This window comes from Mycteria americana, chromosome 13 (genome assembly GCF_035582795.1).
Source record: "Mycteria americana isolate JAX WOST 10 ecotype Jacksonville Zoo and Gardens chromosome 13, USCA_MyAme_1.0, whole genome shotgun sequence".
Classification (NCBI taxonomy): Eukaryota; Metazoa; Chordata; class Aves; order Ciconiiformes; family Ciconiidae; genus Mycteria; species Mycteria americana.
In genome coordinates this window covers 18177866-18197622 of record NC_134377.1, presented here as the reverse complement: position 1 = coordinate 18197622, position 19757 = coordinate 18177866, and the positions used below count along the sequence as shown (strand labels likewise).

At 49.8% G+C, this 19757-nt stretch overlaps 1 protein-coding gene across 1 annotated transcript; it reads left to right on the top strand.

Moving 5' to 3' along the window:
* Positions 1–2558: 2558 nt before the first annotated feature.
* On the top strand, positions 2559–6554 carry SDF2L1 (stromal cell derived factor 2 like 1). The gene is made up of 3 exons (XM_075516245.1): positions 2559–2786; positions 3665–3861; positions 5916–6554. The coding sequence occupies exons 1-3, from the start codon at positions 2618–2620 to the stop codon at positions 6192–6194; spliced, it is 645 nt and encodes a 214-aa protein (XP_075372360.1). The 5' UTR covers positions 2559–2617; the 3' UTR covers positions 6195–6554.
* Positions 6555–19757: the final 13203 nt, after the last annotated feature.

Here is a 19757-nt window from a genome sequence, read left to right as displayed (position 1 = left end):
GCACAAGGACTGCAGGCTTAAGTGATTGACGGAAGAAGGCATTCTAGTTACATTTTACATTCTCCTCTTTTACAGCACTGTTGAATTATTTTGTTCGTGTGCATAAACAAGAATCATAATGAGATTCCTATCAAAAAAGCTGATGTTTCCATTACCAGTGTGCACTGTCACATAATTTCTGAGGCAAGTTTACCTGTAGCTTACAGCAGTCTACTAGAAACAATAGTGGGCCCTGTAGGAATGAGGTGGCTGTTAATTGCCACGGGTGTTTGGCATTGATGGGGTTCTTTGTTGGCAACCGTTCTAACCCAATTATGTTTCTAAAGTAGGACTGAAAAGCATTGTAGGGAGCATCATGTAAATGGCACTAAATGCACTGAGACTGAGTGACCTCCCAGAAAGATAGACAGGTGCCAGCTAAAGCCCCATATGATTGATTTTCCACGGCTAAAATGGCAACCACAGACATCTGGTTTTGCCCCATTTATAACAAGAGCAGCAAATGCAAGCTGTTGTCTTAGTTAGAACAGCGGGGCTTCTTAGAATGACACAGAAATACGGCATTTGACTATCAATGGGTGATCTTTTGCTTTTCTGTGAGCAAACATTTATGCTTTGCTTTTCTGGGGCAAACTTCCAGCACTAGGAAACAAGTTTTTAGTCCTCAGAAAACCACACCGAGTCGGTGTGTGTGTACACGTGCATGTATGTGACTGAGTTTAGGGCTTAGGCTTGTTTTAATGCATGCCTGATGTTTAAGTCAGAGATTTTTCTTAGATGTAGGTGTAACTATCTAAAATGGGCCAAAGCCAGCATAAAGAAAACTAACCATTCAGTTGAGTGGTATCACATGGGTAGGAAAAAGCCCCGCAGATCCAGGACTGGTAGAAGAGACAGAGAGTCAGCTGAGCATCTTATGATATTTCCGCTAGCCGGCATCACTAATGTGCTTTCTAAATCATCCTATAATAGAAAGTGCAGTATTGCAGTTCTTTGCTGTTGCACACAGGGAATACCATTGTTACAAAGACTTAAGTCCCAAGGCAGGTGCCCTTCTACCTGTTTCCTTGCTGCTAAGAAGGTCAAAAGCTTTCGCTCTGTTAAATTACTTTGTATTCCTGGGAGAGTTACACGAGACTCACACCAGACTGTCTGTGATGTGATACATGGGTCAATCCAATGAGCAGTTTCGGAGGCAAAAGCTAACCGACTATGCAGGAATTCCTGTGTCCTTTGTCCGTGGTTGCTTCCTATTGATAAAGGAGACTTGGGGGTGGGGGGAGGGGGGATTTCTTCAGTCTGCAAAACTATGCAGTGAAGGACAGTATGTATGTCAAGTTATGCAGCTGTCTTTTATACAGAATAGAGTTTAATAATCTCTTTTTCTTAGAAGAACTTCATGAAAGAGACCGAATCACAAAGGTGAACTTCCAGATCCAAAGGCAAACATGTGATCACTACAGCTTAATGATACAATAATCATTGTTAGTTCTTCTTTGTATAGTATTTATGCCCTATCATCAGAAGCTCTAATATCATCCAGAAATGACTGGACTAGTGATATATTACCAGGCAAGACAGTTCACTACCATGTATTTCCTTTGTTTTTCAACACTATGTTACATTTGTTTGTAAATCCCCCCAAATGGGGGCATATTTACACAACTGTAAGAGCCAGAACTGCAGGGAGGAGCAGACCTAAACGTGCCACCAGCCAGCTCTGAGCTAGAAGCAGCCTGAATGCCACAGCACAGGGTCATTGACCTCTTTGTGCCAATTCCGGCCCCCTGAGGCTGTACCTAGACCATCACCCGTACCTGGGCTAGTAACCTTAGAGCTGGTTTACGTCTGACAGTGCTCTCACTGCGAAGACATTTGTTCATCCCAGGCTCTGATGATAATTGATTTACCAGTCCCACTTGCAGCATGTTTTCTCCCAAGGCTCTTAACACTCTGCCAGATTGACCCAGCTAGTATTTTTTTTACAACCCAGGCTACACGTTAGATGAGAGGGCTGCTGCAACAAACCTGGCCCGCTCTCCTCCGACATAAACCAATTCTCAGCAAGAGCCAACTCCCAGCGAGAGAAGCACGAGGATTTCTGTCAGCGCTGCCCCGGGGGCGCTCAGGGCTAACGCCTGCTGGAGGGCCCGGCAGCCGGAGGTGACAGCGCTCCGGGCTCGGATGAAAGGCGCTCGGGTGAAAGGCACTCGGGGGTGGAGGCACTGCGGGCCCCGCTGGGTGCGGGCCCCGCTGGGCGCTGGCCCGGACGATGGGGCCCGTCCCAGGGGCCGCGGGCCCGACCCGGAGCGGGGTCCGCCCGAGGCGTCGCTGAGGTGAGAGCGCCGCGGTCCTCCGCCGCGTCCTTCCCTGGGAGGCGCCACGCCGCTTGTTCCGATTGGTCACCCTTTTCCCTTGGCCCAATGAACTCCTCCTGCTGGAGGGCTGCCGGTGGTGAGGTCACTAAGCCGTGGCCCAATGCGGAAGCGGGGCCGAGCCGAGGACGGGCGGGGATTGGCCGGCCGTGGTGCTGGCGCGGGACGATTGGCTGGGCCCGCGGAGGGGGTGCGGAAGCGCGCTCCGCTGAGGGCGGCGGTGCTGGCCGGGCTGCGGCGCGATGCGGGGCGGCTGCCGCCTCTTCCCGCTCCTGCTCCTAGCGCTGCTGCGCGGGCTCTGTCACGGCAGGGAACCGGCGCCGGGCGCTGTTACCTGCGGCTCGGTGCTGAAGCTGCTCAACACCCGCCACAGCGTGCGGCTCCACTCGCACGAGGTCAAGTACGGCTCCGGTGAGCAGGGCCGGGCCGGGGGGCGGCGCGCTGAGGGGCTGGGGGCTGAGAAATGGCGGGCGGGGGGCTGGAAAATGACGGGAGCTGGGAAGCGCTGCGGGACAGGCCGTGAGAGGGGCAGGAAAATGGCGGGGGGGCGGGCTGGGGGGGGCAGGGAAGTGGCTGTGAGAGGGGCGAGGAAGCGGCGGGGGGACAGGCGATGAGGGGAGCAGGGAATTGGCGGGATGGCAGAGAAATGGCGGGGGGGCGGCAGTGAGGGGTGGCAGTGAAGGAGGAGGGGGTCAGAGGTTGCCGAGGTTCGTGTCCTCGGTGTGGAGGGAGCAGCAGGGCAGGGATGGGGTCGTGGGGTGCGCTGGAGGTCGGGCAGCCTGGCAGGGAGAGGAGCGTGCTGAGGGCCGGGGTACAGGAAGGTGCGGCTGGGCTCCACAGGTCCTGGAGTGGGGACGTCGCAGGGATGCTTTGCCCTCATCCCTGAGGTGAGCCCTGTTCTGCGTCTAGGGCCTCAGCAGTACCTTCCCAGCAGCTATGCTGGCAACAAGACTGCTGCTTTGTTTGGGGACGCAAAGGACTTCGTAGTATTTTTGGGAAAAGTGGGATGGTGTGAATAGTATCCATCATGGATCAGGTTTTCTTCTCATGTGTTCACCGTTAACTTTGACAGCTTGCACCTACTAACACATGCTGTGTTTAACTTCTTCAATCTGAAAGATTATTTGATACCTGCATTCCCATTGCAGTCAGTAAACGGACTGTGAGAATTAAACATCTCTTAAACATGAAGGCATGAGAACATTAAGGCTGGTTTCTTTAGTTCTTTCAGGACTTTTTGAACTGGAGAGGTGGGTTAAGTCTCCTGCCATTTAATTCTATTCAAACAGGAAGCGGGCAACAGTCAGTGACAGGAGTTGAAGCTTCAGATGATGCTAACAGTTACTGGCGGATTCGTGGGAAGAGTGATGGCAGCTGCCAACGCGGAACACCAGTGAAATGCGGGCAAGCTATACGACTTACCCATGTTAACACAGGAAAAAATTTACACACTCATCACTTCCCATCACCACTCTCCAATAATCAAGTGAGTTGTTTTAAATCTCAAGCTTTTGTATAAATAGTGCATGCTATTGACAATATTCTTTCCAGTTTTTCATGTTTTTGAAGAATCAGGCTTGGGTAGCAGCTGCCAGAAACAGTATGTCTATGCATATGTGGAGTTCAAGTATATGTTTTTCTGCGTCTTGGAATAATGTGTTTAAGCTCTTGACAAGAGGTAAAATTTAGTATGTATCAGCATTGGTATTTCACAGTAGTTTTAACAAATCTGCATTTTTTTTTTATAACAAATCTGCATTTTTTTTAATAACAAATCTGCATTTTTTTTTTATTCTGCACCATTGCACTGGGAAGACTGTGCTGAAATGTTTAGCACTTCCAAGGCGTAGGAGGCTGGGCACCTCCCTCAACATTGTGAAGACTGCTCTAGAGCAAGGCAACTAATCATGTGTTGTAGCACTAGGCATTCCTATATCCAGCTTCCTTGGGGATCCAGTCTATTAGTCTCAGTCTTGCTATCCCTATTTTAGTTCACTCTTCTTATTTGTCTGTCCTCTTTCCACAGGAAAAATGAATCTGCTCTCACAATTGTATTTATATATGATTTTGTACATACCTAGAAGAGTGTAATTTCTAACTGTATTTAGGTCCCAGTCTTGTCCTTGAAGAAATGCTCCTCCAAGATTGACAATCTTTCTTAAAATACACAATGCCATCTTGCTGGAGGTTTGTCATTAGTAGTCATTTTAGTCTTCCTTCAGGCTACGTAGATAGGTCATTACACTCAAACTTGGAAGACCTGACTCTCTGTGAAAAAGGTTCACCTTTTACCATGCTTAAAGTGGCTGAAACAGTAAGGTCCAGTTTTCTATAGGGTATCTACATGATCTGTTATTAAAACAAAAGAAGTGATGGGAAAATAACATCTCAGAAGAATTATTTAAAGAACAGATTGACTCTAAAACCTTCCCCCAGTTTTCATTTGTCAATTTAGACAATTAGTGTAACATTGTCAGTAATGTAAAAACGGTCAGCAACTGTCATTGTGTTTCTTTGGTTTTGCTATGTGTTTGCACAGTGTCTACGTGAAAGGAAAGCTTGCATGGCTTCCCAGAGGTTGACAGGACTGTGACTTATGACATTATTGAAATACGATGTAGTTATGAACACAAACTTTTATTTCATATTCTTAACAGAAGTTGGATTTTCAATTAGTATGTTGTCTTTCACACTTTTTGGACTACATAGACTTGAATTACCATGACCCTAAAATTTTAGGTTGCTAGGTACAAACTATTGGAGTTCTATTTTCAAGTTGTTCGTCACTTCTAGTCATCAGATTTTTAAGAATTAAAGGCTGTCTGGAGTCCTAAACAGTTGGTGCTTAGCCTATCCAGTTTCTGCAAATACTTGGAATTTTTTTTGGTGCATAATGAAATCTAATCTCTAACTTTTGTTTTAGCAGGAATTCATTTGCTTTAATGGTCTTCTTTATGTTTTTAAAGAGCTATTCAGCTGTCTATCTGAAGAAAGAGTGTAAACCAGAATAGTTGTTGACCCAATTGTAAGCTTGGTATAATTAAGTAAAAAAGGAATAGGAATACTTAATAAGCTAAATTGTTGGGATGTTGTGGTAAAAACACACACTGAAAAAAACCTGTTGCAATGGTAACTATGAAGATGGTCATACTGCAAAACTAAATGTCTACAGTTACAAACTTTTTTGAGTAGGGAAAATTTGCATCAGTATTAGTGTTGTTTCTTTTGAATTTTTTCTCAGAAGAATTGTTCCTATCTCTGTGCTTAGGTCCTCCTTCATTTCATTCATAATGTATGTTGGGGTTTGTTGGCACTTTTTGCTCCAATTACATTGTTGGAGTTTGTTGGCACTTTGTGTTCAGATTGTAGAAAGTTACTGCTTCTGGATTTGATAACTGTTCACAAAGCAACACAACAAGGCTTTTTCTTTCCTCTCCATCCTTGCCTTTAAACTCTGCTGACTTTGTGTTTGACATTTTTGTGTGTGTATTGGAGGTATTTGCTTACGTTTTCACTTCAGGAAGTTTGTGTCTCTAACAGGAAGTAAGTGCCTTTGGTGATGATGGCGAAGGAGATGACCTCGATATATGGATTGTGCAATGCAGTGGGACTTACTGGGAGCGGGAGGATGCAGTGCGCTTCAAGCACGTAGGAACTGAGGTGTTCCTTTCAATAACAGGGGAACAGTATGGCCATCCCATTAGAGGCCAACGGGAAGTTCATGGCATGCCTACTGCTAATCATCACAACTATTGGAAAGCAATGGAAGGAGTCTTCATCAAACCCAGTACGGACCCTGCGAAACATGATGAGCTCTGAATTGACAGAGGATCCAAAATGCTTCAGCTTACTCCAGTGTTCGGAGATGCTAGTTCTTGGTCTCTTATAAGTCCCGCCTTGCCTAAGTGACTGACTTTCTATATTACTGAAGGGCATTAGTTCATTCTAGGAATGCAGCACTTCTGTGGGGAATGGCATCTGCCAGGTTCAGCCATTTAAATTTATTTGGTGAAATCCTTTCTGAATTTTCAAGCTTAACTGATGAAACTAGTTAACACATCTGTTGGTTTTCGTTGTCATTTGTTTTGCTTGTTCTTTTTCTCAAATTCAAAGGAAATGGAAAAACTGAAGTAATACACTTCTGTAGTCCCAAGTACAATAAAACATTGTATTTTGTAATCTTTTTCTGATTATAATTAAATATTTGGAAACTGATTTGTACTTCTTAGTGAGAGAATGTTATTAACGAGGAGATGGAGTAAGTCTAGAAAGGGAAAAATAGCTCTCAAATGTGGTGTCTTTTGAATGGCTTGAAGTCAGCTATTCAGCCTTCCAGAAGAATGAGTTTCATTGTGTACTGTATTGGAAGAGTTGAAAATATTGTGTATGTTGAAGTAAGAAGACAAAGTTTTATTTATTTGCTTTCTCCAATAAGTTCGGATTTTCTGGTGATGGTGATACTGCTAATTGTCAAATGGTAAGACTGCTCTGCTCTATGAACTGGTGCAGAAAGCTACTGTTTGTTTAATTAATATTAGAATTTTATAAAATTCCATGTGGTGCAAAGGAGCAGTTGAATTTGACTTGTGTTGTACTTGCATGTCACTCTGCAAGATCAGTATGAGAATCCAGAGGAATAAATAGTGGGACATATACCCATGTGGAGGTTTTTTGTGTGAATCCAGAAGAAGAGAAAAAAAGAATCTTAGACAATGGTTTGGTCCTGGATTTTTGACAGAATGGGATGCTCTGGAGTGCTAGCAAGGAATCTTCACTGAACAAGTTATGAATTTCTGTGTTCCTCTCCCTCTGTGAAAAGAGAAAAAAACTAATTCTTGAATGTGTTTGTTACACGTTGTTGCTGGAAATACGGATTAAAATTCAAAGTACCATAGATTTTCTGTTTGCTTTAAACAGAAAAGCTCGCAAAATAAGTGTGAAAAGTCAGAAAATTAAGATGTTCTTCTCTCCATGTGTAAATAGTTTACTGATTATTGTCTTAATTAGCCAATCAGTTAAAGAAGCAGGAAGCTGATTTACTGCTTTTATGGCTCCAGTCAGGTGCTGCAGTGTTAGAGAGAGTGTTGTGTTGAGAAGGTGCAACAGGCAATTGCAGTTAAGCTTTATAAATATACCTGCTGATACTTGCTTCGTGCTCTGTGATCTCTCACGCGGTTGTGCCGTACAGGCTAGCTTCAGGGTTTATTTAAGGGTTTGCTACTAGTGAAGATCCTTCATACCCTGTGGAACAAGGAACCTCTGTAACAGTTGTTTTGTGTACCTGGTTATTTTTCTTCAAAGAAAAAGGTAAGACAGTTTTGCTATGAATCTTAGTTGCATGTGGGTATTTAAGGATTATGAGCATTTTGGGAAGTAAGTAGACTAGCTGTTGCTGCTTTGTATTAGAAGTAAACTTTTATGTGATGAATGTTTCAGGTTCACTGATACTCCTGACTAATTGGTATTGAAGTTGTAGCTATAAAGGATAACTATTTAAAAACAAAACAAACCCTCTGCATAAACAAGCTGACTTTTCCTTTCCTTTATTAAAAAGGAGGGATTTTCTTTTAAACTTGGTATATGAGTAAACACAAAAAGAGTGGTAGCATTTGGCAGGAGGAAGAAATAAATTTGGCAATGAGCTCTCTGTCACCAAGAGCTAAATGCTTTATGCCTAAACTATATGGGCTTAGTGTTCATGCACCTGTGGAACATGGGGTTGGCTGAGAAGGGGTGGAGCTGTGTGGCTCATCTCAGTCTGTGTGCCAGGTACTATCACTACCCAATGTTTATCTCTGCCTGGATGTTTCTGTCGCGAGCAAAGGTATTTATCAGTCTTATTTATTATGCTTGAGTGGTGTCTCACTGGACCTTCCTCTTTCTCTTCTGGATTTGAGCCGAATTGGTTTGATAAGGCTGACTTTTAGTTCTTATTGCTTACTTTCTAGTATGATCTCAGTTTTGAAAACATTTGTACCTTCTGCTCCTAAAGAACCGAGCTTCCCCTCACACATGTATGCATTAATGCCTTATTTAAAGACATATTCAACAATATTCCCGTGAACTGAGTTTCCTTCACTTTTGATTCTGACCAAACTGTAAAAGTCACTTGGCCTTAGTATTTCACTTGTGCGTGTGTCACAGTAGATTTTTTTTTTTTTTTTCCCAGTTCTTATCACTATGAAAGTTGTGCTGAAGGACTCTTAAATAAGGCCAGTTGAAGTACATCTTACTCTGGAAAGGTCTAATGTAGTACTAAAATAACTATTGGTACGCATAGCATGCTAAATGCAGACTACAAAAGTCAGAAAATGTTGGAAGTGCAAAAATGAAAAGCTATGAAAAACGATGGCTTGTGCAAGTGCTAATGTGCTTTCCTTTCTATATAACTTCTAGATTTACAAGACTTGCATTAGTATCTGTTTAATGTCATATTTTATGCTTTAAACTGAAGTACTGAGATTTCAGAATCTGATTCAGGTGGTGGTTTTTTTACTTTGGCTGCTTACAACTCAACTTTTCCATCCTTCCCCCACAGCTGAGGACTAGAGACTTGGAGAATCCTGTTTTTTATACTGTCGGGTTTTGTTGTTGTTTGTTTTCCATATGGCTTTTATCATCTGCCTAAAGATGTTGGGACTCCTGGGTACAACATGAAATACTGAGAGACATAGATATGAGAGTTGGGAACCCTGTTTTGATTCTTTCTTTCCCTTTATTTTAAGGTGATAAACTAAATTTTATAATATCTCTTGTCAAATTCTCTATACACTTCAAGGTTAAGTGAAAACTATTTATTTTGGCTTCTGATGCTGGCAGAAAATAATTCTTTCAAATAACTGACAGGTGCTTTCCAATGTCTTGCTCGCTACCATTGCAAGAACTCTTTGAAAAGGTGCGCCAATGTTGTTACTCTTCCTTTAATAAACTAGAAAGGCTTTTGGGAAAAGAGTTAGAGGGATCCTTATTTACAGTTGTTCTCAGTGGGAATAATTGCTAAAGACAATCTACCTACTTTAAACTCTCTACTTTGAAAAATCTGTTAAATACCACCTTCTACACATATGTATATATCTAGTTCAATGTAAATGACGGAGTTCCTTAGACATGTTAATTTTGGAGGCAAGTGTGTATGTCTACAAACACTTTTACTCTTTATTTCTGAAGCTTTTTAAAGCTCTGTATAACTGCTCAGCATATGAACACTTGCCACACGTTTTGACTTCTCAGTCAGTATGAATGAGAACTGGTTTTAGTTCTTCGAAAGTGCTAGAAGGGATGTACTGCTCATTGATTCTTCATTCTGAATGTCGAGGCTAAAGATAAACCAATGTTTTTATTTCACTTATTAGTTTGGGAATACTAATTGGGTGTATCTGTTCTTATTAAGTTAAATTAGCTTATATTTTTTTAATCAAAACAAAAGAAACATTACAATCAAAACGACCCTGTAGCAGTGATGCTTACTGAGCAGTATTTTTAAGCCCGTTAGTTTTGCTGAATCTTCTCTCTCCTCTGCCTCTCTTCTCCAGCACTGAAGCACTAGCTGTCACTGTATGTACCGTATTTCACAGCTGTACTAGGCAGAGGCTGAACCTTAGACGTATCTCCTTCCAGAAGCGGCATCCTGCTCGGTGTCTGACCCCCTGATTGGCATGCTTGCTGGCTTTGCTGGGAAACTGGCTAAGAGCCTGTGAGAGGCTTGTGCGTGCAGGGTGCCACAATGCTGCCTGCCCCTCTTTCCTAGTTTTGAGTTCTCATCTGTGCCCTCTTGATTTTGCAGTTCTCTCTTCAAACACATCTTCCTGTGATCCAGCTCTGAGCCACCATTCAAATATCTTTGATAATGAATTGGTTCATAACATGGCTGTTTCATCCGCTGCCTTTCAGGAACCCATGTGTTTGAGCTTACAAGGCAGCACCCATGGTTGTGTCATTAAGCTTTTTAAGGAAACAGTTTTAAAAAAAAAAAGTTACCCATAAACAGGAGTACTCAGGCCTAAGGAAGTGCTTTCTTCCTATAGTCTCCTTGGCTCTGTCCTGTGGGGTAGGCAGCACAGGGGATGGTTTGCTTCCTCAAGAAGGAATAAAATGATCGACCTTACCAACCTGGAGTTGCATTGGAAACACAAGGCAGTTCAACCTGACCTTGGGGTATGTAGCATTCATTATGTATGCAAGTCACAAACTAATAAACTTGAGGGTCCTAAAGTTATTTTAAATAGAGAAATAAATATTTTATACTTTCTCCCCTCCTCCCACCGACATTCTAAACATCTCAGTGCTCCCATGTTTATAAATACTTTAGCAGGACATTGAGTATTTATACCTGATAACTTATTTTTACTCTGCAAAAGATGGAATACCGGGGTTAGCTCCTTCTGATCTGTTTCCTTAATCAAACTTGCAATAATTTCAGTGGTGTGTGGGAATTGATGAGTGGTGGTCAACCAGCTCCTCTGAGGACAGTACTGAATTGCTTTGGGTGTGTATGAGACAAGGAGGGAATATAGCGAGCTCCCTGAAAGTAGACTTTGGCAGTCGCACAGTTCAACACTTCTTTCTCTGCAAATTGCAGCAAATTAAACTGATTATAAAAACCTTTTCCTATATTTGGTATTGTACTAATTCTAAATTAGCGTAAAGTTCACGGTGGAATCCTCCTATGGCAGCGCTGATACTCGTTCACGCTGCTGTTCTGTGAGGGATTCAGCTGTCTTCAGTCCTTTGGGAAAACAGTGTCCTGCTTCATTAGGGTTTGAGGTGTTAGAAGCTGTGTGACATCTCGAGGGTACCAAACCCTCATCAAACACATTATAGCTTGCGCACGTTCCGATTGATTTGTAAAGCTGGCTGTTAGTTTCTATATGCTTTTTTAACTATAAAAATAATGTGCAGGTGCTGGCTTTGCATGGCTGGAGGATCATCGAGCTTGGACTCAGCTCCAAGGCTTTGCTCGATCTTTGTGATGGTCATGTATTTATTCACCTAAGCTTCACCTTCTGAGAGTACCGGTGGGCAGTAGAGGTGGTGTGTGCTGTGCTGAAAATGGAAGTATCTGGGGTGAGTCTAGTGTAACTCTAACCACGGCTAACACAAACCAAAACGGGTACCCGATGCTGTTGGGTTTCTCCTGCTGACGCCTTCTCGGCCCCGTCCCTGCCTGCCCGGCCGCTGCAGGCGGGAAGGGTCGGGCTGGCGGCGATGCTCCCCCGCCGCTCCTGGTGGCGGGGGCCCGCAGGGAGCCCTCGCCACCGGGGTTGTCTTCCCCTCGCTTAAGCCCGGGTGACTGCTCCGTCCTGCCTCGGAAGCAGCGCTTCAGGCCATCTGTATAAGGGCTGGGCTGGCGTGGATGCGAGCGGGGCCGCCCTGCGGAACGAGGGAGCGGCGCGTCTTCCTCCTCCTCCCCGGAGCGGGGCCGGGGCGGCGGGAGCGGCCGCCGCTAGTCAGCGCTGTCCGCCCAGCGCGGCCCGCGGCTCCGGGGCAGCGGGCGCCGATGGCAGCCCGGCAACGCTGCAGCAGCGCGGCTTTGGTCCCTGCGGAGCTACGCTCTTCGGGGGGAACGAGCAACGGCGCTTCCCCTGCGTGACGCCGCTAGGGCGACCGACCGCCGTGAGCCCTCCTGGGCGGCCGTGTCTCGCGTGAAGTGCGCCCTGCCAAGTCATCTACTGCGGGGTTATTGGAAAGGGAAGTTTAAAACGTGAGCGTAGGCTATAAAGCGATGCTTTAGGCGTTGCTGTTTACTATCTTCCTATAGGACCGATAAAGTGCGGCCAAGGCTGAAGTCTGTTTGCTCAGTGCAGACGTTTAAGGCAATTACCTGCATCATGGAATTAAACACCGGTTTCCGCTCGGTGGGGGGAGGAAAGGCACAAAAGGATCGTTAAACAGGGAACTCTCCTCCTCCCGTTATCTACAACAATCCCGTTGCATTTTGCGAGATCTCGACAGCAAAAGCTAAAACCAAACGGTCTCTTTCTAGCCAGCGTGAGACACTTTGCGCGTCAGTGGCAACACTTACGTGAACACATCTTGTCCCTAGCGTGACCAGTCCGGCTCTCCTCGCTCTTTCCTGGACCGCTTCCCCTGGAGCGGATCCTGTGCCATTCGCCGTGGATCGCCTTTGGCGTTCGGATGAGCGCCGAGCTGCCCTCTCCTGCCGAGACAGCATCGCTTTGCGAGCCGCTGGGAGCCTGCACCCCTCGGCTTCTGCCTGCCATCCTGCGGGGCTGCAGCTCCCGCTGGCTGCGTGGGTCGCCCGCGCCGCGCCCTGCCAGCCGGCCTCGGTGGGGACTGCGGGCTGGCGGGTCCAGCTCCCCTCCCCGCCGGCGCAGTTATTGCCGACGGCTTCGTTCATTTGCCAGACGGACGTAGATTTTGCTGCAAATCCGCCCGGCAGCGCAACTTCGGTTTCTCAGCATCAGCCGCCTGCCGATGTTCCTCCTGTCTAGCGGAAAGATGATCTTGAGCAGGATGCCGGGTACCGGCGTTTGTGAGCCGGCCTCTGCTGCGGGCGACCCTCGGGTGATAGCAGGAGGCTTCCTCCCGCCGCCGAAACCGTCCTCACTCCGCGCTCTGCCCCCTCCCCTCGTCCCTCCCCCGGTCCTGCCTGCTCCGCCGGGCACGGTCGCCGCCTCTCTCCAGCCTCGCCGGCTGCATGGGGCGCGGGGGGAGCGGGCCGGTCCCTGCTCGTCTGCGCTCGTCTGCGGCCCTGAGCCACGGGCGCCGGCCCCGCTGTCAGCGCGCCGGAGGGCCCGGCTGCCGGCAGGAGCCCCGGCGAGCTCGGGCGCTGCGCGGCACGGCCCCCGCGGGAGCGCTCCTCGCCGGGCGGGCGCGGCGGGGCTGGACCCCGGGGACGGGGCTGCGCTGGGCAGGGCCGCCGCCCCGTGACCGGTGGGCCGGCGGAGAGCGGGGGTCTCTTCCCGGTTCCTCCGCTGCCTCCGTCCCCGACTTCTCCTGGCCAGGTGGCGAGCTTAAAGCCTGAAAGGCTACAAGCAGAAGCGTCGGGCTGGGGAGTTACAGGGGAGCGGTGCCTCCTTGTGCCGAGGGAGCGCCGGAGCGCGTCGGTGCCTGCCCGGAGAGGGAGCCGAGGGGCAGACGGGCGCTCCCGGACGCCTTGAGCGCTTGTCCCGCACCTGGGATGTCCGGAGGGCTCCGTGCTTACGGAGACTCTAACTGTGTTGCTGTAGGGCTTGTGAGAGGGTTTCCACCCTCTCTGGCTGCTGACACTGCGAGGGAAACGTGCCTTTGTGCTCCTCCAGCAGCTCCCGTCCTACTGCGAACGGGCTGGGCTTCGACGGGCACACGGCGTGTGGGGTGATACGATAATTGTATAAGCACTTGTTTAATCGCACTCCGCTTGTGCCCTCCCCGCTTCTTCAAAGCGGGAAGGCTCACGATTCGTGCCAACAGCATCTTATACCGGGATTGCGTCGTGCGTGCTTGTGACTCCATCGCCAGAAAAAGGCTGTCGTAGCATTAAACCTATGCGGCTAAAACAGACATCGGAACGCGCAGAACGCGAAGCTTCTCCTGAAATTGCTCACCCAAGGGAGCACCATCTGCTGTCTCTCTTGCAAATGCTGTATTTTTGAATGCATTACCTCTGCCTTCGCTGGGTGCGGAGACGATTACTGTCGAGCTGGAGGCAATTTTCTGTGAAGCTGCACAGCCAAACACGTTTATGCGTGCTGCGTTTCCTCAGCAATACAACCGCACGGTGGTGAGGGTGGCTCTCCGCCGAGCTTAGAGACTTCGGTCTCCGGGGCAAAATGGCTTAAAACGTTAAAATCTTTGTCTGTCTCCCTACATGGCTGCTGTTTTCCCTCATGAGGTGGGAAGATGTTTACTGCGAGTGATTAACTGAAACCTTGCTAAAAAGTCCCAGCAGCGACTCGGAGCCTGCCGCTCTCGGCTCTGGGGACAGCATCGCTTCGTGCCGTCCCTTGGGAACGCTGCCTTGCTGGGGACCGTGCCGTCCCTTGGGAACGCTGCCTTCCCGGGGGCTGCAGCCGGGCGCTGGAGGGCAGGAGGGATGCTGCTCGGCAAGGAGGGGGGGGGGCGGATCGTCCAGAATAGACGCATTTGCTCCTTAGGGTATAAATTCTCAGCTGGGAGAGCACAGCTTCCTTCCGCCCTACCCAAAAAGGAAAAGGGAACTGTGATTTTTTTTTTTTTTCTTAAGTTTTTGGGTTTTTTTTTTGGAAGTGGCAGCCGGAGTGCAAGGGACACCCTCCTCCGGGAGAGCTGTGGTGGGCAGCGGAGACAAGCCCTGGAGACCCTCCCGAGAGTGGCAGTCTCACGGTGCAGCTTTCACAGCTTCCTCCCCGAAAGCCTGCCAGGGAGCGAGCCCCGGCCAGGCGGCCTTTCGCCGCAGCACTAAGGGAGGGCGGCTCGTGTTCTGCGGCGAGGGGGATCCCGCATGTGGAAAACACCGGAACAAAGCGTCAGTGGTGGAGAACGAGGGGTTCTAACGCTCCCCCGGGAAGGAGGGTCCCCAGCAGGGCAGGGGCGCGGAGCTGGAGGCGGGCGGGGGCTGCGTGGGGCGGGGCGCACGCGTGGAGGGGACGTGCGAGGAGAGCTGGCCGGAGGAGGGTGCCTCGCCACCCCCAGCCCTTCCCTGCTCGCCGGGGCAGCCCCTGCTCTGGGACCCCGCGCGGAGCTGCCGCCGGCTGCGTGCCACGGCACCGGCCTCGCCGGGGAGGGGATGCTGGACGGGGCGGCGCTGGGAAGGCTGGTGCCCAGCAGGACGCTGCGTTAAAAGGTGCTTTCGAAGGAAAAATAATAACGCAGAACGGCTCCTCTCTTTCCAGGCTGTTTTCTGCGCTCTTCTCCGTAGGAAAGTTGCCCAGTCTAGACCGTTCTTGCCAGAAAACCACCCTGACACTAGATCATGTTTTCTTATATCTGGTGCCTTAAGAAACCGAAGGAAAATTATTATCTGTTGTTCGCTCTGAGACACTATGGTTCATGCTGAAAGAATGGCTTAATGCTTAACCTAAAAAAAAAAAAAATCCATCCTAATAAAGCGTTAGCTAAAGTCGAAAGCTCTTTTGGTAGGAATAGGTGGAGCTATGCTCAAGGTCCTGGACTGGGCCCGATGACCAGGACTCATCTCCTAGCTGCGGAACTGAGTGATCCCAAGCAACGCGTCAGTAGCTCTTCATCCCAGCTGGAAAAAAACCTATAGGTTTTCTTTGCCTTGTCTGTAAGTGGTGGGCTGGGACGCGGGGTCGGTGTCGGGGAAGCCAGCAAGAAGGCTGGGGCCATGCCCTGGGCTGTCCAAACGAACCCCGGCCCTCCCTAACGTCCTTTCCCCCGCTGCTCTGCGCTGCGGGCCTGCTCGGAGCGGGTCAGAATGGCGACGGCTACCCTGTCCCTCGAAGGCAACAGCTCCTGAGCGACCCTGCCCGGCGGCCCAGGGGCTCCGGGGGAGCGGGCGCCGGGGGGAGCCGGGGGCGCGGCCGCTGCCGCCGCGGCCCGGCCGGAGGAGGGCTGGGTGCCCCGCCGGGAGCCAGCGCCCCTCCCGCGGCTGCTCTGGGCGCTGCGGCGTGGCCGGGGCTCCTCGCTCCCCGCAGCCCTTCTCCGCGCCGTGCTTTCCGCCTCCAGGACCGACCGGCCGGCCGCGGGTGGGGGGCCCGCGGCGCTCGGTCCTTTGCGGGAAGCGCGGCGAAGCCCAGCGCGGCGGCGGGCTCGGCCCGGGGCGCCCGGGCGGGGCTCTCCCGGCGGCAGGGCCGGGGCTGCAGCGGGCTGCCTCCAGGCTGGTCTCTCGGGGCATTTGTGTGCATCAGTGGGTTTGCAGTTGAACGGAGAAGAGCCAGGGAAGGATGTGCTTGGCTTTCAGGGCTATTTTAGGCAGAAATAATCGGAAACGTGTGAGTGAATAGCCTGAGCAATACCTACTGAGCAGTCGCTCCCGCTGTGTGTCTTCACCCCCCCAATCTATTTTATTGTGTGGCCCCAAGTTAATAAAGATATTTCGAGACGTGTGTGTCGAGAAGCGGCTTTAGCCGATGTCCCCATGGCACCGCCCTGAGCCTCCCCTCCCCGTCCCTGCGAGGGCCGGTGGACGTGATTGTCTGCGTCAGGCTCCCACGGAGGGGCGGGCGGTGGGTTCCAGCACACCTTCCCGGCGGGAGGGGGGCCGCCCTCTGCGTCCCTCTGGCCCGGCGGGGGAAGCTCCTCGGGCTTGGACGCCTTCCCTCTGGACAGAGCCGTGCGAACCCAGCGGCGGAGCTGGTTGTCAGCGGGGCCCTTTCAAGAGCCACGAGCCAGGGACCCTCCGAAATCCCCATGCAATCCGGTTGCCGAGGTCGGTTCCGCTCGGCAGCAGCTGTCGGGCTCGGCCGGCTGCGGTGCACCGGCCCTCGCTGAGCACCGCAGATGAGCCCCCAGCGCTGAAACCCTTTCCTAATGCTGGCGGCGGCGCGGCTCGGCGCTGCCCGTCCCGCCCGGATGCTCACCGTGCCGTCGGGGCACCGGAGGCAGAGCGGGGCCGGGGCAGAGCCTCCCTCCGGGGAGCCCCGCCGGCCGGCCCGCGGAGCACGGCTGCCCCGGGGAGGCACCGTCTTGTTTCTTGTGCCGGAGGGGGAGGCGGGCTGTTGGCTCTAACCCACCCGCGAAGGGTTCTCCGGCTGCGGTGCCGAGAGCCGTTCAGCTGGTCGAGGCTTTAAAGAAGACCTCTCACCCCAGCGGTGGTCTATCCCTCGCACAGGGTACAGATGAGAAACGGTTCGGCTTTGCTTTTCCCCATTTAAACATTATCCTGATCCCCCCCCCCCCCTTTAAATTCTCTCCCGCTTTTTTTTGTGCGAGATGTTTTTTGGGGGCTTGGTGGTTGTTGGTTTGTTCGCGTTTTGTTTTGTTTTTGTTTTTTTCTTGGAAACATTTACCTTTCAGTAGGGACGTCTGTGCGTGAAGAGAGAAAGAAGGGGAAGAAGGAATCGATTCTGATCGGAGAATTTGGCCAGATTCAGCAGGGAGGCACCAAAACTACCTTTTGACTTGCTCCAAACGCCCTAAATGAATCACTTGGTGTTTGGGGGTGGGCAGTGAGGAACCCTTAGCTTTGCTGGTGCTTGGTGTCTGTAACAGCTTGCACGTGAAGGTGGCCTCCACATTTCTCCAGGGCTGTTGAGAGATCAGGAAGTCTTTCATTTTCTGCTTCTCTCGGAGAAGCAGAAAAGGCCTCCCTTTTGTTTGAATTTTTCAAAATAATTTAGAGGTGTGTGAAAGGTGTAACAGCTGTAAAAGGAAAACCAAGCAACAGAATTTTCTGCTGGTGGGCTGTGTAAAACCAGATTGCTGTCACCCTAAACTTGTTCTGAAATACGATGGGGATTCACAGTGGAGGAACAAACCGGTTTGTCTTCTAGCACTGTGTGATGGTGGCTTTCATACTCAGTGTAACTCCCTATTGATCTTAATTGGGCAAACCGCTCACAAAGCTGCAGCGACTCCTGGCAAAGGTGTTGCTTCTCCGCAGATCAGTGTTTGAGGGAGGCAGGGGTCTGCCATTTGTTGTAGTAGTAGCAGGGTGACTCTTTAAAATATTTTACTTATTACACCCATGCAAAACGGTACATTTGAATTTGCACTGTGCGCAGCGGCTTATCGTTGTCACCTGATTACTGTGTGTCTAAGGAGGTTTACAAGACCCGGGCTCGTCCACCTCCCAGGTGAGTGAGTAAGCAGGATTTTCACTGAGTCGGCGTTCGACGCTGAGCCTAGGCCGCGTACCTTGTTCCGTGCAGTGCCACAAAGACTATTTTGGTTTGCCCCAAGGAACTTCCATTCTCAATTAGCCACCCACCCGCTGTTCTGCTAGCTCCTTATGGCAGAGATCTCTGCCTGTGGAGCTTCTGGTGACAACACACTAAAGAGAAGAGCACAGTTTTAAAGCTCTGATGCTTTGAGACTCTTCTTCCCATCTGTTCACTTCTGAGCAGAGGGACGGGTCCTTTGCAAGGACGCAGGGCTGCTAGATCCAGGCCTTGCCTGGGGAAGCTTGCCGTTCCCAGGAAGGGTTTAGCTGGAGTCTCAGAAGTTGTGTACAGATTGAGCCAGGCTTCAGCTGAAAAGCTGGGTGGATAATGCCATTGTCAAGCCTCCAGTGGAGCAGTGTGGCCACCTGCTACTCCCTTTGGACGGGAACAGGATGCTTACTGGAGGGCTTCTCAGGAAGGGAATATACTTTCAGGTACCTCACGTGAACGGGATGCTCCGGAGGAGTTAACAGTGAACACCTTTTTCCTCATCAATTGCAGCTAGGATTTAGATTTTTTTTATATGCCTCAACCTCTTTCTTAGCACACTTAGTTTGTCATAATTGCCAGAACATATCCTGTGGTCAGTCTGTGCTGGGATGAATCCTGAGGACTGGATGCGGAGCAGTGGCGGGATAGGGCCCTAAAAACCAGCAGCTTGTGCTTCCTGTAGGGAAGTGGCTGTCTATGGCAGCCCTTCTAGGGGCAGCATACACCCTCTGCTGCGGCGCAGCGAGCGCAGTGCTGACCAGCAGGTCTAGGAAGAAAATCCGTTGTGCCTTGGTTTTCAGTAAATATGCCATGAGCTACCTCGTGGTATTAGGTCTAATCATAGGCGTTTTCCCCTCAAAGCTGTGGCTGGATTTATGTTGATCACTTCAAAACAAATCTCACAGACATGTTTAGTAGAAGAATGTGTAAAACCCCAACCCCTAAATGGTATTATGTAACCAGTACAGTATTTAAGTGCCCCCTGTGTAAACTAACTGAAAAGCCTGCTGTTTGCCTTCTTTGCCTCTGTTGTGTGTTGGTCAACTGAAGCCGGGCGCTCTGTTTGCTGTTCCGATTACTATTTTAAAAGGAAATATCCATAGGATCATGTTATCCAGAAAGCGAAAAAGACTTAAACCCCACTCACTGGGCTTAGAGAGGGCTCGGGGCTGAGCGAGAGCCATCTCGTGGGCTGCCCAGGGGTGCGGATTGCCAAGGGAGCTTGTGCCATTTGAAAGTGCACGCACATCAAGGATACAGCCCCGCACAATGTACTTTGTCCCTTTATTTTGGCATGTGTGGCGCAGCCGTTCTCAGTGGCCTCTGCAACCCCTGCCATAGGGTTCAGCTGAGCTCAGCAAAGATGAAGATGTGTTAGCATAGGGTCAAGGAGATGGTGGGAGCTACTGGGCCAACTGGGAACATGTTCCCGCTGCTGTATCTAAAGCTGGTATCGGGTGGAGATGAGAGGTGGATTTCCTCTTGCTTTGAACCAAGTGGAGTTTGTAGGCTTTCCCCCAAATTTACTGTTATTGATCTGCCATCAGCTCCTTGCCCAGTTAAATCCTTTATTCAGGGTGCTGGATCTTGGGAGCACAGTCGTTTCCCATTATTGTTATAATCTTTT

What these genes read in the sequence shown, in the direction of transcription:
- SDF2L1 (XM_075516245.1), top strand. Translation starts at nt 2,618, where the DNA reads ATGCGGGGCGGCTGCCGCCTCTTCCCGCTCCTGCTCCTAGCGCTGCTG. An exon ending in CGAGGTCAAGTACGGCTCCG is followed by an intron (nt 2,787 to 3,664) that starts GTGAGCAGGGCC and finishes CTATTCAAACAG; the next exon opens with GAAGCGGGCAACAGTCAGTG. An exon ending in CACCACTCTCCAATAATCAA is followed by an intron (nt 3,862 to 5,915) that starts GTGAGTTGTTTT and finishes TGTCTCTAACAG; the next exon opens with GAAGTAAGTGCCTTTGGTGA.